Source organism: Triturus cristatus, chromosome 1_1 (assembly GCF_964204655.1).
Source record: "Triturus cristatus chromosome 1_1, aTriCri1.1, whole genome shotgun sequence".
In the NCBI taxonomy this organism is placed as follows: Eukaryota; Metazoa; Chordata; class Amphibia; order Caudata; family Salamandridae; genus Triturus; species Triturus cristatus.
This window is the reverse complement of record NC_140579.1, coordinates 446,031,755-446,050,626: the sequence shown is the minus strand read 5'-3', so window position 1 is coordinate 446,050,626 and position 18,872 is coordinate 446,031,755. Positions and strand designations below refer to the sequence as shown.

Here is an 18,872-nt window from a genome sequence, read left to right as displayed (position 1 = left end):
GCCCTACCTACTTCTCAAAAGATCACATACAGATCCCATAATGGAAAAAAGTTTCACCCACATGCCAAGGCACCACGTCAATATCCCTAGGAGATATTGCCACTACCACACTAACCACATCCTAAAACAGCACATCTACAACCAAAGCAGAAAAAAACATAATGCAACATTCCAACCTATGACACTGCACTACTAACCACAGAAACACTATGACGACTTTCAAAGGCACCACATCCATATCCCAAGGAGATAATGCCAACAAGCTCTGCCAACATCCCAAAACACCACATCTATTTCCAAAACAGACCCTGATTAATACAAGGCACCATCCCCTTAAACATAAAAGATAATGTGAAATACCATGCAGACATATCAAGATACTACACCCTCATCTCAAGAAGATAATACCACTACATCCTGCTAACAAAGCAAAACATCCCATCTAAACCCCAAGGTGATAATTCCATAACACAATACTTCATCACATGTCACTGCATCCTTAACCACAGAAGATAATGTGAAACACAATGACGATATTCAAAGGCACCACATCACTATTCCAAGGAGATATTGCCACATCCTGCCAGCATCCCAAAACACATCTACATCCAAAGCAGAACCTACCTTAATACAATACTGCATCCCATGACACCGCACCCTTAACCACAGAAGATAATGCGAAACACCATGACATTTCAAGACATCACATTCATTTCCCAAGGATATTGCTCAGCTCCATCCCCTCCAATGGCTTTGCGCAATCGGGCCCAGAACAGAGGCCGCTGGCCCAAGTCCTCTTCCCACTCCAAGTAGGTTGTCTTCTTCACCAGCTTGGCCAGTTGGTGGTAGCGGGAGAGGCTCCTCATGGACACTTTCTCCAGGAACACCATCACCAAGGAATCCTTTATTTCTGCTAGAAGGTGGTATGTGGCCATCCGCACTTCCAAGGAGCACCAGAAGCACAGGAAATGGCGGCTGATCAGACACACCACCCAGCGGCTCCTATAAATGCTGTCCATGGTGTTATCCAAGATGTCTTTGCCCACCTCATAGTCCCTGGCATGCAGACACACTTTGAAGAATGGCGGTCCCCTCTCTTCCAAGTTAGGGAGGAACTCGCGGACAACCCAAGCCTCATCGCAGCTGCTGTAAGAGACAAAGGCGTCAAAGTCATATTGTCTCTTTCTGTCGTGTCTCCCACGATAGTTCCACCAGGTCTTGAGCATGTAGAAGAGATATAGGAGGTACCAGCGCATCTTGTGATACAGCAGGACAGTGATCAGAAACAACATGTTGAAAGAGAAAGTCCCAATGAAGAGTGGATAGCCTATCAGCATGCTGCAGTCTTTCTCCAAGAAATTAAGATAATTCCTCTTCTGTTGCCCAAAAGAGTATGTCTGAATTCCCAGCTGTGGCACGGTCACTTGGGGGTGAGTGGTCACCCATAATCTGATCCAGGCTTGTTCACACAAACAATCCAGGGATACATCCTCCAGGTAGATGTAGCGTATACTTTCCACATGGTCGAGCAGACCTTCCTGCAGAGTTTTCACAGGCTGGAACTTCAAGATTAGGAGTTCTAGAGAGACAAGGTCTCTAAACATGGTGACCGTGAAGTGCTCTATCCCAGAATCCTCCAGGATCAGGGTTCTAAGGTGTGTCAAGTTCCAGAACAGCTGCTCAGGAATCAGGAAACTCCTCTTTATGTCCAACTTTAGGTTTCTTAGCTGGCGATGACGTAAATTGTGAAGATGCTGCAGGCTGTTATTCAAGGGGCTAATGGATTTATAGATAGGCATATCTGCAGAAGAACTGTAGTACAAATATTCAACGTTAGTAAAAGATGGGAGCCCCAAGCCTTCAGTCTTTGTGAGCTCAAGTTGTCGACATTCCACCATGTAGTTTTCCCGTAGGTAAAGTTCTTTCACAAATCTGAAGGGTGAGGGATCGCACGAGTAAAAATTAACCATTGGAGCACTAATGTGAAGGACTTCAAGTGAGCTGCAGTTATTTATACATAACAGAGTTATTCTAGAGTTTGCTTTCAAAGTGAGCGAATTGAGTTCTTCCGATTTGATTGCAAATTGTGCATACGTCTCAAATGTGATGGATAGCTCCTGAAGCTCGCTCATCGCGATCAGGGAGCTATGTTCGTTCTTGATTATGTTACCCCTAAGGCCCAGCACCCTGACACTACTCAAGTGATCAAAATAGAAGTTCTCTAGCAGAAAGATTTTATTGTAGTCCATCCGCAGAGATTGCAGCCTGTCAAGACCAAAAAAGGCATCCTTTTCCAGGGACACAAGATAATTACTGCTGAGATCCAGTGTCTCCAGATTAGTCAGACAGAAGAGGCGCCCAGAGCCAATATTGGTGATGTGGTTGAAAGACAGATCCAGGTGTGTAAGGCTGGAAAGAACATTGGGGGTCTCAGATGTGCACAGGTCTAGGCTTTTCAACTTATTTACAGAGAGAAGGAGGGACCTCAGGTTCAGCAGTTTCTTTGCCATGTCATTTGTGAAATTTCTAAGGAGGTTGCCAGACATGTTGAGAGACAACAGCATGGAGCATCCTTCAAAAGTCTCAGCGGGAAGACCTGGAATAAAGTTGTGGGCGACTGTCAAGTTCCTGACCCCCAGCCGAGACACCACAGTGCAGACATCTTTAATCTTCAGATAGTCCTGATTTTTCATGGCATTTAGGGACAGCATTTCAATGCTCTTTATTCCAGACCGGAGAAGCTCGATGACCTTGAGACCAGTCGCGTCTACCTTGAGGACAGTAAAATGAGGAAAGTTGCAAAATGCATTTTCCTCCACACTTTTTAGTTCATTGCTTGTCAAATCGAGGGTGGAAATCTTTGGAGAGAAAACTGTGCTCTTCATGAGGTTGCTTGTGTCCGCCTCCCAGACTGCAACAATATCATTCCTCTTTATTTCCAGGACCTTCAGATAGGCCAGTGACCGAAGCATAGTGGTCAGGCTGTACAGTCTATGAACCTCATTATCGAATAAAGCTATCATCTGTATTCTATGTAAGGGTTTAAAAAGGTTTTCTTGAAAAGCTGCATCAATTTTCACATTTCTGAGGTCCAAGCTTGTTAGGTTCTCTAATCCACCAAACACCTGATCATTCATGTTCATGGTTGGAGTGTGATTAGTGTAATCTCCTTTGATTCCCAGATGTCTCAGGTTGGCAGCACCAAGGAAGGCTCTTGCCGAAACATGAAATGATCCATACAGATAGAGTCGGGTCAGGTTCTGATACCAGGAGAACGAGTCTGTAGGGACAGTTGGTACATGTAACACCAGGCAGAGGGTGTCCACATCCACTGGAACCTCTCTTAGATCCACCTCCATGTTCCCCACTGTGCTGCATTTGCTGAAGACCCTGAACCCCTCCAAGGGGAATCCAAAGCAGGTCGGGGCTAACACTCCCGGGGACCCCAGCTGGTCCCACTGGTAGTTGTCGCACGTGGCAGTGACTATGCCTGACACGATGGTCCAGCAACCGGCAACCACTGTGCAAACCACGGCCACAGAGAACGTTCTCAGTTGTCTGTATGTCTACCAGACAGGGTTATCCTAAGATTCAATGAACCGCCTCCTTCCTCTGTTCTTTGTAGTTTGAAGACACAACATGCCTCTCAATAAGGTACTGAGACGAAATTATTGCCCGGTGCAGTGGAAGTTCAATGACTGTTTAACACCAGGGTTTGAAAGAAATAATATCCGTTGCAACACATTAACTGGGGACTGGCTGTGACACATGAAAGGCGTGGTTCATGAATTTACATTAGAAAAATCACACGACACTCGTACACCACTTTACAATATACTTTGTACCCAATAATCCTTTGGTGGGAGTAGTGGTAAGTGGGAAAAGTAGGTATGGCGCTCTCTAAAATAGGTGACATATTTGAAGTGTCCTGAGGACGCGTTACAGTGCAGTCCCTTCTGCTACATGATTGTCCCTACATTTGCACACACCCATCCCTCAAAGCTGGTCAGGTGACATGCCCTCACTCCAGTTACTGCCAGTTCTGTCTGTGTCATTGGTAGTCAATGTCCACAACACTTGAGTGGTATCAGGGTAGCTGAACCCCAGCTTGTCGCCCTGCTTTTGGTGAAACTGGCTCAGATCAGTGGACCACCAATGACATCATGGCCTGCAGCCCAGCCCTGCTTCAGGAAGCCGACATTCTTCCTCTTGTTGGTTGGAAGGGGGCTTGTCCCGCTTGGGGGCACCTCAAACTAGTGTGGCCCATCCTGCAGCCAAGACCAACCCTCCCCTCCATCGAGCACAACTAAACCATTGGCAGCCACAACTCTCCCCACAGAGAAGAACAGGAGGGCCAAAGTACATCCCCTTACTCCACTGTATTGAGAGTGACATCACCGGACGACAGACAGTGTCAAAGTCACTACTCAAGTGTGGTCCTGATCCAGCAGAGCCATCGAGAAGAGAAATTGCTGCAGAGTCTGCATCTGCGTCACTATTGGACAGAGCCGGACTTGATAGCATCTTCCATGGTCACTGCCTGCTGCTGATGGAGCTAGGGTTACCACCTTTCCCAGAGAAAAATACCAGTTGTGTGTTCTTGTTAACAGATTCTGAAAGGCATTTTTTTTGCCTTTGTTCACTTTTATTACTAGTCATGAGTCATTAATGTAGCTCTAGAACACATTCAAAAGGGCTTTCTGTTTATATTGGCTGTTTGAAGTATGCACAGACAAAGGCTAAAAATTCTGGGTTTTGGTGATTTTCCTAATTTTCATACCTGCTGGGACATCAAAGTACTGGTGGTGCTGGTAGAAAACTGGTCAGGCAGCAACCCTCGACTTGGCCCACCCAGCATTGCCCGCATCACTGCTCTGCCTCCCAGAGAGCGTGTGCTGGGCAATCCCACACACTACGTTTACTGGCCTGGGGCATGTTGTCCTGTGGGGCAAGGGTGGAGTTCTCTGGTGCAGACTCCCACATAAGGCATTTACTCTGTGTTGGCTGGCATCTTGAAAATATGGTGGGGCACCGACCATAAAGGCTGCGTCCCATCCAGTGTGTCTCTGGCGGGATCCTGGTGACGGCAAGCAGGAAAATAAAGAACTTCCTTCTTGCCTAGTGGATGTGAATCCAACCAATCCTGGAGCAGCTCTCATGCTGAAAAAAGAGGTTGGAGCAGGCTAACCCAGTGCTCATTTTGAGGCTGGGGGTCTGTGCCAGCAATCCCCTGGCTTTTTCACAGCTCTGGGATTGCTGGCTCTGCAGTGCGCATGTCGGGCTGGCTGTCGAAAAGCACCTGGTCAATCCGACATGCCCATTGCAGGGTTCAGCAGTCAACCTGCAATTGCAGGATTTAGCCCCGCCCTTACACTTGCGCTGAACACAGCGTAAGCCGGCGGCAATTGAAATGGCATGGCAATGCCATTTTATTTATTTGTTTTTACCTACTGTGCATGCAGCAGGCAGGGCGACACTCATCCGCCGTTTAGGAGGAACTGCCCCTGCATTCACTCGCTCCTGCAGCACAGGCTGTCATCCCTGACAAGTATCACACATTGTGAGTTGGAGTAAGTCATCTAATGAATGTCCCTGCATTAAAAAGTTACGTCACGCATTACCATAGCTGGTCTGTGCATTTCTCGAGGTGCTATCTGCAGTGCTCGCTCAGCATGTGGATATAAGCAGCATGAGGTCTGCTGCAGTTTCCTGATGCCCGAGGCAGTCTGTCAGAGCTGGGCCCAAGGTCAAGGAGCGGTGGTTGTAGATGTGATGGAACCTGCAGTCACCAGCCTTGTCTCGGCTTGTTTACATCATTGGTTCAATTAAAAAAAATATATATAGCGCATGGCTACCGAACGGGCCTCCGAGCGCTGGTAAGACCCTTGCTCTGAATAGGAGTATTGTCCCTAGAATATATGGGTTTTCAATAGTTTTCTAAAGGAAGTTTCTGATTCCTCACATCTAATGTTGGGAGCTAGGAATCTGTAAGAGCTTCCACCTCTCCTTGCCTTTTTAATCCTGGGTACCAAAAGAAAGTATTGACCCTCAGAACATAGGGATCGTATAGGCCAAAGGGGGAGATAAGTCGTTTGATTGAGAGGGGTCTTTTGCCATGTACTGCTCAATGGCCCAGACAAAGGGACTTAAATTGTATTCTTTTTGGGTCGAGCTTTCGAGACCTGTTGTATCTTCTTTGTAACTCAGAGCCAGCACACTTCTTCTCATTTGTTTGATTCATTGTCCTATAAAAATACTTTGTTGCTAGTGGTCAATCCATCTCTTTGTCCTTCTTTTGCTCTGTCTGGTTTTTCCCATACAGCATGGACTAATTGCTGCATCATTACGCTGTGGTTGTTTAAATGTTGTTTGGGGGACTATTTTTTATTTCTTTGCGGCTGTTACATTGTGGGCACGTGTTCAGCTTCCCTCGTATTTTATTGTTACACAACTGCTCCCGGGTGTCCTGCATGAGTAATTAAACACATTGTTAGTCGCTCCGACTTTAAAACCAGGCTGATATTCCTGTTTCCCTCAAGTTAAGTAGGTGCATGCGCACTGAGAAGTCCTCATTTGTTTGCACTCGCACTCTTCAGCTGCTTACACTGTTCTCTCCCTTAAGCAGATGAAGCCCAGTTACAGTCCTTGTGCATGTTTTACAAGGGGCAAGGTGTCATGTCCAGACCAGGGGCACTAGGACCCTGGGGCAAAGGGCAGAGGCCAGAGGACACTGGACACCAGTTCCGGTGAGGGGTGGGGACTGGGGGGAACAAACATATTCCAGGGCAGGACCTCAGGGCGAGAGGTCAGGGACCACGGACAAGACAAGCAAACGAGAAATAAAGAATACCTGAAACGATCTGGTGCTTCTCGTGTGTTCTGTGGGATCGGGAACACGACAACTGGCGACGAAGGTGCGTGATCGTGTGCTCAGCAGAGGAAAGAAGAGCGGCAGTCCTTCGCGTCGAAGGACACCATCATCGAGACCAGGAGCCCACCCTGGCTCGTGTGTGCGGCCACACAAGGAGACACGGCGCGGGAGCCCACCCCGACCGTCATTGAGCGAAAGAAGACTGTCCTGCACCACCCGGTAAGGAGACTGGGAAAGCCGAGTGAACGCGCGCTGTGAGCCGTTTGAAGCGCGAAATATCACGAGAAGAAGGGCGGCCATCTTGGAGTCAGGCAGAAAGAGGGACAATCAGCGTTAGAAACAGCGGGCAGCCATTTTGAAGTCAGGCAGCGCCCCGATTGGGAAAAAAAAAAAAAGTACCGCGAGACCACCGGCGGCCATTTTGAGGTCAGGCAAACAGACCAATAAGAAGACAGAACAGCGCGACGGCCATTTTGAGGTCAGGCAAAGAAAAATAAAAAAAAGTGCCAAATAAAACACCAGAAGTAGAAAACAAGCTTTGGCAAAGGCAAATAAAGAGGCAGCAATAAAAGAAAAGGATGGCAGAAAGACAAAGGGGCAGATTTATGAGCCCCTTGCGCCACTTTTGCGTCACTTTTAACATGGGAAAAGTGACGCAAAAGTGGCGCAAGGGGCTCATAAATCTGCCCCAAAGTGCGCAATATCGTAGGCCATTACCATTTAACCCATCAGAGCCACAAGCAGGAATACGGTGGGAGAAATGGATCAGGCGTTTTGAAAGGTGCACGGAAGCGGCCGATGTGACAGCAGCGAAGCAACTAGGCCTATTCCTAAACCTAGTAGGGGATGAGGTTGTAGACCTACTAGTGACACTGCCAAAAGAGGAGACTACCACCTACGACAAACTAAAGGCGTGCCTGACAAATAAATTTGACCCGCAAAGAAATGTCGATTTTGAGCGATACACCTTCACGATTGCTTTCCAACAACAAGATGAAACGCTGGATGATTTCGCAACGAGACTGCGAAAGCTCGTAACACACTGTGAGTTCGACAAATTCGATAACGAACAAGCCATCAGACTGCGCATCATTGAGGGCTGCCGTGACACGGAATTTCGTGCAAGAATTCTAAAGGAACCAACGTCTTTAGAAAACATCCTATCACTAGCAAGAGCAGAAGCAAGAGCGACAGCACAAGCAAAGGAAATGGAACGAGGAAAGGAACGATCAGTGGACCAAGTGCACCGAATGACAAACAATAACCGCACAAGTGGATGGAAAAAAGACAGAAATGACCAGACAGTGAAGAAACGACCAGAAGGAACGTGCTACAGGTGAGGACTTGAATTTCCACATCGAGGTCCGTGTCCGGCGTTTGGTCAGAGATGTCGGAAATGGAATGGGAGAAATCACTACGCCAGTGTGTGTCAAGGAATGCAATTCAGGAACGATAGAGGAAGAACAGGAAGACCACGAGCATCAGCAAGCAGGCATGACCGACACGTTGAAACAGGAATAAGGAGCTCCTCAATAGAATCCGAAGAAGAAGAAGAAAAAGAAGCGGTACCGACGGGACGACTATATCTCATGTCGGATGTCACTACCGAACCAGCTGAGGAGGGTGAAAGCGGAGAAAGCATATGTCTGGTAGACAAAAGCAAGATAAAAAGGACAGAATCGGTGACAATAGGTGTAGGGTCACACAAAGCAAAGTTTGTCCTAGACAGTGGCGCAACATGTAACATCATGTGTGTGTCGGAATACGAAAAAATTTAAATAAAGCCAAGCTTGAGGCCGTCCCGAGTTGAAGTATTCACCTGGGGTCCCGGACACCAGTAACAAACATGGGGAAATTTACAGAAGAACTGACATACAAAGACCAAAAGACGTAGGAAGAAATTCATGTGTTAAAGGGTGACATCCCAGCGCCATGCCTATTGAGCAACATCACGGCTCAGATGATGGGTCTTTTTGAAATGACTTACAATGTATCAGATAAAGGAAGCATCCTGAATGAATACCCCAAACTACTGCAAGGCTTAGGGAAGCTAAAGGGGCGGCAAATAACACTACACATTGATGAAACAGTAAGGCCGATAGCGCAACATCATCGGAGGGTACCAATACACCTGCAGCCGCAGGTAGAAGAGGAATTGGATGCCTTACTAAAGCAAGACATCATAGAACCAGCAGAAGGACCAACGCCATGGGTGTCACCGATCGTGGCCGTACCAAAGAAAGATACGTCAAAAATAAGAATCTGTGTCGACATGAGGATACCAAACAAAGCAATTGAACGCGAGAGACATCCGGACCGCACCTTGATGATATGATCAGCTGTCTAACAGGCATGAGGCGGTTCTCTAAACTAGACCTGTGCAAGGGATACCACCAGCTAGAACTAGATCCTTAGTCTCGATACATCACGACGTTTTTCACACACATAGGCATGTTCAGATACAAACGTTTGAGCTTTGGTATATCGTCGGCTGCGGAAATATTTCAAGAGACAATACGACAAGTAATAAGGCCGGTAAAAAACAGCCTGAATTACAGCGATGACATCCTGGTGTTTGGAAAGTCAAACGAGGAGCACGACAAATCCCTAAGAGAGGTATGCTCTCATTTAGAGCAGGCGGGTCTGACACTAAATAAAGAGAAATGTGAGCTGGAGAGCGACGAACTAGTATTCTTCGGCCACATCTTCTCCAAGAAAGGAATGCGGCCGGATCACAACAAGGTAACAACGCTGGAAAGAGCACAACAACCAAGTGATGTGGCAGAAGTGAGGGAATTAACAAAACAAGGCCAAAGTTTTGCATGGACTGAAAAATGCAGCAAAGCGTTTGAGGAGATCAGAAACGCCGTAACGGCAGTAGATCACCTAGCATACTTTGATCCGAGGCTGTGCACTTAACTGACCGTAGATGCTAGCCCAGTGGGGCTAGGGGCAATACTGGCGCAACACCAACCAGGAAAAGACTCCCCAAGACATGTAGTAGCCTATGGAAGCAAAAGCCTATCGGATGTCGAAAAAGGATACTCCCAGCTGGAAAAAGAGAGCTTGGCGGTAGTATGGGCATGTGAACACTACCACATGTTCATCTACGGAAAACCTTTCACAATAATAACAGATCACCAAGCACTGATAACAATATACGGAAATCCAAATGCAAAAATATCACCCAGGATAGAGAGGTGGGGGATACGGATAATGGACTACAACTTCAAAATAATACACAAACAAGGGAAGGAACACAATCCGGCTGATTATGTGTCAAGGCACCCCCTGCCACAAGCATCTCAAGTAACAACCATGGCAGAGGAATACCTAAACTTTGCACTCAAACACAACACACCGGCAACGATATCAATGGAAGAACTGGAACAGGAGACAAGGAAAGACCTCACCATGCAAGCAATAATGAAAGTGACGAAACAGCAAAGGTGGAGGCACGTCAACAACAACAACAGCTGGGAAGAAGGAGTGAGAAAAGAAGAACTGCTTGCCTTCAAAAAGATCAGCCAAGAACTCTCAGAAAGCGAAAATGGAATAATGATGAGAGGCACCCGAATTGTAATACCATATGGCCATAGTTCCTCAACCTGAATTGTACGTCCACGGAAAGGAGCAGTTGCTTCAAAACGGGGCTGGAACTCCCGTTCCCCTCAGTTTTCTGCTGATTGGCTTTAAATCAAATCATCACTGAGAAGTAATTGTTTGCACTCGCGCTCTTCAGCTACTTCCCCAGGTCCCCTTCTCCATATTAAGTAGCCGGTGAGACACAGTCAGGGCTTTAAGTGGGCTGAGTCTGTCCGGTCTGAGCACCGGCAGTTATTTTCAGGGGGCCTCGAAACGGGTCTCTATCGGGCTCTATTTTCGGGCCTCACATAGGTAGTCTGTTTTCTTTTTGTTTTCCTTGCACCAAACTTATTTTGCTCTAGCTGGAAATGTATATATAAAAAATTAAAGTTATATATATAGAAAGCTTGAATAAAGATTAGTTAGGAGTGTTATGTGTATTTTATAGTTGTTTAATGAGAGAAGTAATTTAATAATAACAACTTCCTACTTTTATACTGTATGGAGTGGGAATAGTAAATTAATTAAGTTTAGTGTGAAGCACCTACCCCAATTTAAAATTTACTGGAGTGGGAATTGTGAATTAATTAAGTTTAGTGTCCAGCACCTATCCCAATTTAATCCAGCCTGGAGTGGGAATAGTAAATTAATTAAGTTTAGTGTCCAGCACCTGCCCAAATTTAGTCCTGACTGGAGTGGGAATAGTAAATTAATTACGTTTAGTGTCCAGCATCTACCCCATACTAGAGGTCTATTAGGATGGCAGTCGGAAAACCACCCCGACCGCCATAGAAGCGGAAATCAACCGCCTGCCGGTACCGTGACAAAACCAGCGGTCCGATTAGGATCAACAGCTCAAAAAAGTTGACCGTGGCGGAAAGAGGCAACGAAAAACCGCCCATAGCTGGCGGAGCAGGTGAAAAACCATCTGCGACGGTCGGTTTCGTGGCAGAAACACACCAAACCGCCACCAGGCCAGCGGAGTAACCGCCCATGAATTTAGGATTCACCCTATGTGACAGCGGGATGTTCTGCTGTTTCCGACCGCTGCGGTCGCAAACAGTGATGAATGGGAGATCCGGTGGAAGGGCTGTAGCATAGCCACCGCTGCGGACGCTGCGTGACAAGTGCACACAGTAAACTAGCTCTGCCCACAAAAACACCTAACACACCCCAATGACACACCCCCATGGCAACTTTACAAATACAAATCGCAGGACAACCCACACAACACACCTGACAGCAATACCCCATTTTGACACACCCACATAGCTGAGTATAAAACCAGCCCCTTCCCTGGCCACAATCATTTGCAATACTCCAGAAGTGAAGGGCCAAACAGCACAGCTGAAAGGAGAGGCAAATCATCACACCATCACAACACACACACACCACACACATCACCACCACCACCATCACCGCTTCATCACCTGCACCTCTAACCCCTTTGCACATCACACACCATGGCACCACAGAAAATGCCCAAATTCACAGAGAGTGAGTTGAAAATCATGGTAGATGAGATAATAAGAGTAGAACCACAATTGTTTGGTAACCTGGTCCAACAGACACCATTAGCCACCAGAAATCAAATGTGGGCAAGGATAGTTGACAAGGTCAATGCAGTATGGACCACCCCGTGCAACAAGCAGGAAATCATGAAGCGGTGAAATGACCTGAAGAGTGTTGTGAAAAAGAAGAGGAACAAGAACCGTGAGCTGGCTCAGAGAACTGGCTGGTAAGTACCAACAAATGTATACCATTACACTGCTATGTACTGTCTTGCACAACTACAAAGCTGCATCTCCGATGCCTAAGTACATTCATCTGCACCACAATACCCAACACAGGTCTCACAGATGTAACATTCAGTCCATCAGAATCACCCCAAAGGTAGCCAACATTTTCAGGGTTGTATGTGTCCAGGCAACCAGCACTGCAACTCCCACCAGGCCCCCCGTCCCACCCCTGAGCAGGATGTAGCACTCCACACCCACCCAGAAGCAGTTGGCAGCCATTGTATCACTACAAACAAACTAACATGTAGGTAGCCATCTTCCCAGGGAGGGCTGTTTGGGGGCGGGAGGCCTGCGCTACAACTCCCACCAGTCCCCCTGCCCCACCCCTGAGCAGGATGTAGCACTCCCCCCACCTAGAAGCATGTGGCAGCCATTGTATGGGTCAGCCTCACCTAACAGGTAGGTAGCCATCATCCCAGGGAGGGCCGTTTGGGGGTGGGAGGCCTGCACTACAACTCCCACCAGGCCCCCCTGTCCCACCCCTGACCAGGATGCAGCAACCCCCCACCCAGAAGCACGTGGCAGCCATTGTATCACTACAAACAAACTAACAGGTAGGTAGCCATCTCCCCAGGGAGGGCTGTTTGGAGGTGGGAGACCTGCACTATAACTCCCACCAGGCCCCCTGTCCCACCCCTGAGCAGGATGGAGCACCCCCCCCACCCAGAAGCATGTGGCAGCCAGTGTATGGTTCAGCCTCACCTAACAGGTAGGTAGCCATTTTCCCAGGAAGTGCTGTTTGTGGTTGGGAGGCCTGCACTACAACTCCCACCAGGCCCCCTGTCCCACCCCTGAGCAGGATGGAGCACCCCCCCACCCAGAAGCATGTGGTAGCCAATGTTCCCTCTAATTTCTTTCCTCTATGTGCGGCAGTGGAGGGTCTCTACGCGCTGCAACCATGGCTATGTGCGCCAGGAACCAGACCGCGCGTGTGCGCGGCGCAAAATGTCACTCAGAACGTTTACTTTAAAAAGTGAAAAGATGGTGCATTTTCACACATACAGTGCCACAATAAGGTGCCGATTCCGATCCTGGGAAAATTTCCCCCGTACGAATTGTATCCGGATTTTTTTCCGTACGAATCGTACAAGTAGCGTACAAACTGCCAAGTACGATTTGCATGGGAAAATCTCCATACGAATCACATCCGGAACATTTCCCCACACGTCCTCGGGTCGGAAAATGTGTCTGACACATCCCCGGACGATTTACCGTACGAATCAGAAAAATGAAGTCCAACCACGCAAGTACGATCACTCCCGTCCTTTCGATTTTACAACTGTATGGAGAAAACACCGTACGGACCGAACTCCTACAGCAACCATGGAGACATGTGCCCGCATACGCGCCCAACACCCCACCCCAGACCCCGTATGTACGTGCAGAACACCCCCCAGCCTTCGTATGTACGCGCCGAACCCCCCCCATCCCCCGCATGTACGCGCCAAACGCCCCCCGGCCGCAGATGTACGCGCCGAACCCCCACCAGTGTATGTACGGACCGTACCCCCACCCGTGTATGAATGGAGTGTACCAACACCCCACCAGTGTATGTACGGACCGTACCCCCACCCGTGTAGTCTCCCGCCTGAATCGGGAGGGTTGGCATGTCTGCGAGGGTGTCTAGGCTCGGTCCTCTAACCACGCGGCTCGACCCCCCAACCTGGGTACGTCGCGCCAGGCTGCGCAGCAATGGGGCACTAGCGCTGCCAGCACCGTCGGGGCGAGAGGTGGAAAGCCTGCCTAGTACGGCACGAGTTAAACACTGAAGTGGGTGAGGCTGGCCACAGGAGAGTTCAGGACGACACTAACGTGGCCTTACTGCATCGAACCCATGCATTTGGGTTCTGGGCACCACGCAATCACTCAACCGGATCAGCCGCTCGGAAAGGCAGGCCCGCCGGTCGAGAGCCCTCACACAGACCCCCGGCCGATCCAACTCTGCACGCAGGCCCTAGCCACCCCGCGGTGCCGCAGGACAACAGGGGGGGGAGGGGGGGGTAAGTACCACTGGGACGAGGTTACCACTGGTGGCCTGCGAGAGGGAGGGGGGGGGCTCACCTCGCAATCGCAGCTCCCCGACCGATGACGAGTCCCGCGAACGACGCGACACAACGGCGTGGCTGGTGGACAAGGCGAGACGTCGAGGGACAAGAAGGCGAAAGATGGGCGGGGACAGCCTAAATACCCCTGTCCCCTCCCCCCTCCCCGGAAGTGGGTCGGCCGGACGACTTCCCTGGCCATGGCCCAGGGACTAGACCGGTGACTCCAGTGCCTTCCTGTGGCACTAAGGCGGCCGCCCTTTTAAGGGGGGCTGCTGCGCAATCCCCCCCCCTCCCCCCGGCAGCCTTGCAGAGTATCAAGCGAGAAACACAAAACCACAGTAATTTGAGTTTACTGAATACCGATTCATTTTTAAGAACTTTGAACCTTGGTGCGTCCAGAAAATTTGCAATACTCAGGAATCCTCCGGGCTGCTTAGAGTACGTTTTTTTTGTTCAACTGACAATAATTCCACTGCATGGGCCTCACTCGAGCACATCCTCTCTTTATTTCCAATGTGTTAAAACAGGCTTGATTTACAGTTCAGCTGCTCCTGTAAATGGCGCAATACAACAGGACACTTCAATGTGTTGTTGCTGATTTTGAAGTGAAGGATGACACTTAGGATGAAATGCCAACGAGAATCATGTGCCTTTTTTTTAAACGTGAAAAAACACTTTTAAACATGCTGCACGTGTTTTCTGGACATTTCTACACTGATAATGTTTTCGGAAATGATTTCATAACTAGTTTTATCGTCATTGCAGGCGGTGATCAATGTGGCCTAGACAGCGCATCTCCTTATTTTGACATCACACCTTTATTTTATGATACCTCTCACCCCTGGAACAAGGCATTGATTTGATCCTCATATTTTCCTGTGGAAATTGCATATTTAGGGTTTTTGGAGGATATCTATTTATTTGCCACTTGTATTACAGACACGCGTTTTGACACATTGCAGTACTAAGGATACTTGCTGCTCCACATTAAAATATAAACTGTTTTAACAGGTTTTTAATATGTGAATATTCAGAGTGCTTCTATTGTAAATTGGAATGTACATAGTGCTTACTAGCCCTAATGGAGCGCTGGAGAGCTCGACAGCGAGTTGCACATTACTCCAGATCCCAAGCTTCGAGAATGATAGGAATATGTGCTTCCTTTTCCTAGTAGGATCATCTGCCTCAAGGTTAGGTTTGTGCTCTGGAGATCTCGTGCCTTTACTCTACTGTTGTGAATAGGCCTAGATTAATCAAAGTTGATTAATAAAAGGGAAGATGTGGGATATTACTGGGTGTAGTGGACAAGTGCGGCTGTTAGAGGGAAAAATTCATTAGAAAAGAGCGATGTCTGGAAAGCGTGGTTGGGAGTCCATAATAGCACACTCCACATATTTACAAAGTACACATTACAACATAAAAATGCCCCATATAAATGCACTCTATGCCACATACCAGCAAACCACATAAATGCACTACACACCGTAACACACAAATCCAATAAGCATAATTTCACTCAATGCCTCACAGTTCAACTTCACACATTTCCAATAAACACCACGTAATTCAACCTGTGGAAATATGGATTTTTCTGGTCAGTTATGTCCCCTATCTTGGACCCCAACGGTTCTATGTGCATGTCACAAGTACATGTATGTTCCCTCCAGTTCCAGTTATGAAGACGCAAATACATGTGCGTCCACCGTCAACATGCCCTCTGTCAGATCCGCCATGAATAGGCCGGATATTCCATTCCTAAATATGAAAGGCCACCGGCTTTATACGGTTCACTTATGCCATTTTACAGTCCAGGCAAGTAGGCCCAGATTCTGTCATCAAACTCCTCTTGCTTTCTGCCTCTGAAAACTCCAGTTCGAGCCTGCATCTGTGACCATGAACTTTGTCTCATTCTCTGCGCGGCTCACGAAGCCTGACATCAGCCTATTCTCTGCCAAGAACTGTATTTCGCCTTCGAGTTATCTGCTTCCCCCTCAGCCGATGCATTCCTGCCTAGTAGTTTAAGTAAACATTCTTCCAGTTACCAAGCAAAAGGCCCGGCTTCTCTGTCCTCACGCAAGTAATTCATAGCCCTGTTACCATGGAATATTCCTACCCCCTCGCTTTCAGTGTAGACATTTAGACGCTTGTACACGCACGCACAGTCAGTATAGAATAGATTCTGTCCGAGAGTCCTTCTTTTATGGATAACATAGTTCTTTAAACATAGGATGTCAGATATGATTTGGGATTAGGTTGACTTGACCCCCCAGACTTCTTGTCTCCACATGTAGAGCTAAATGTCAAGTCCCCTTCACCCCCTAGTTACACGTCAATTACACGTCATGCTGCTGCGCGCGCATCTATGCCAAGTATTATCTTATAGATCCACCTATAGGTGACATCATAACCAATTATGTTCCTTTTTACTCCTTATTACACCCATTTTTGGTTACGCAGACAAATCGTCACTTTCCTTATCAATTGTTACGCCTATTGCATTCGCTTCATTATAATGTATGTACTATAAAAGTCATTTCATGTCAATAATGCATGTACTTCACTTCCTGAACCTCCGTGGTGATGGAACTTGGAGCAACCGATTATAATCGATTATTGGAATAAAGCCCATTCCGAACCTCTAATACCACGGATTCTGCCTCTCATTTTACTGAGCTATTTAATTATGTTTCTGTATCAAATTATGTCCAGGTAAAGGAAAATTATTTACCACATGAATGGCGCCCGAACAGGGACACTTTCTCATCTCACGCGCCGGCGGTGCGTTGCAGGCCCGGTCTCCTGCCACAGCTGGACGGACAATAACGCGTACCAGCAGGATTTCCTGTATCTCCCTCCGGTCAAACGGGGGCGACTGAGACTGCGATCAACACCCAGACGAGGCGGTGAGAAGTGCGAAGTATCCCGACCAGAGCCTAGCTGAGAGAGCAAGATCCGAGGTATACAGAGACCCACCAGCTCGAAGTCAAGCCCAGTGCCCGACGAGTCGAGTCGAGTCCAGTCCGGTTCAAGTTCAAGTTACCGAGGCCTTCCGTTTCCGAAGCTACCCGGTGAGTACCATTGCTGGGGAGGCATTTCTGACGTGCACATAGGTTGTGCCGGTCAAGACGGGTTTGGGTACACAAATCCGGTCTGCACTGTTTTAGCAGTGTATCTGTACTGTTTAGCAGTATATCAAGTATTCCGAAGTATCTAGTTATTGTCAAGAATTAAGCTTGGTGATTAGTTATGCAGACGATCATCATTGTTGGTTATTCTAACGGTTAAAAATGTTTTAATGTTTAATATTTAATGTGTTAAACGTCTTGCATATTGTGGTATGAATGGTTGTTCATTATTGTGCTTTTGTATTAAGTGTGTTCAAGATTAAGCATCGGATCAGTTGTTAATATGCCGCTCTTTTCGAAGTTAAGACAGATCACTACTAGAAAAGGGGTTCTCGAAGAAGCCGTCCCTATTCCTCCTAGGGACACTCCAGGGCATTTCATGTATCACAAACATGGCTTAGACGCTATATTATTTCTTGATTTATGGGTAGACTACACCAAGTGATTACCGGAAGGTCAGAGGTGGCCCGCAGCGGGAACCTGGGATGCAGAGTGCATCATGAAAGTCGAGGAAGAGTTATGGAAAAGGAAAGTCAGACAGTCACAGAAAGACGCCGTTGAGTTATGGCGTAAAGAATCTCATAGACGCACAGAAAAAGCACGTAGACAGGAAGAAAGGAATAAAGAAAGTTCAAATAAAGTTCGAGAAAATCTATTAATTGAGGAAGGTATCCGAGTGAAATCAGAACAAGTAGACAGACAAAGAAACGCCCTTATGAATGGTATGTATCCCCTTCTGGCCGAAGGATTACCTAAGGCTACTCCAGAAATACCGAAAGACTTGCCACCCCCATTGTTCCCAATAAAGGTGCACCCTAAGGGGCATCCTAGAACCGCAGAAGATATTTTTCTTTCCTCATATTTAGATGACGCAGCTCCCGAATATGCAAATTCCGCCCCGCATAGACCGCATACCGGGGAGGTCCAACGCCAAGATCCAGCACCCGTGTCCCTACAGCAACAAATCGAGTCCCAAGTTCTGGCAAGCACATCTGTTTCTGCATCCGCTCCTACAGCTACTTCTATAGCTGTGTCCACACCTGTAGTTGCTGTGTCACGTTCGACGAATCCTTTCACACCCGACACCCCAGATGGGGCCACGGGAGGTGCTACCAATATCTTCTCTACGCCACCCAGAATAAATAAACTTACTTTTCAAGAGTCAGCACATTCACGTACACCCAAACTCATAAGTGCCCGTACGCTGAAGGAACTTCTTATAGATTGCAGATATGACCCTGTGCCCGGTAAAGAGGACGAAATGACCCTGGCATCATTGCGTATCAGACGAGCCGCAGTGTATTTAGGAAAGTTACCAGGAATGACTGCGCATCTAGATAATATATATCATTTTGTCCAAACAGGGCGAGATCCAGAATGTATTAACAGAGCTATGGAATACCAGAAAGTAGAGATACAGGGGGAACTGTTACGTTTCCTCATAAAC

The 18,872-nt window shown here is 47.6% G+C and overlaps 1 protein-coding gene across 1 annotated transcript in view; it reads right to left on the bottom strand.

Annotated features, from left to right (window-relative positions):
- Positions 1-695: 695 nt before the first annotated feature.
- The window catches only part of LOC146870418 (uncharacterized), a 40,473-nt gene continuing 22,296 nt past the window's right edge, over positions 696-18,872 (bottom strand). Inside the window, exon 3 of the mRNA XM_085643063.1 lies at positions 696-3,566. Within this exon, the coding sequence (XP_085499189.1) occupies positions 696-3,566 (2,871 nt within the window). The remainder of the gene's footprint in view (positions 3,567-18,872) is intronic.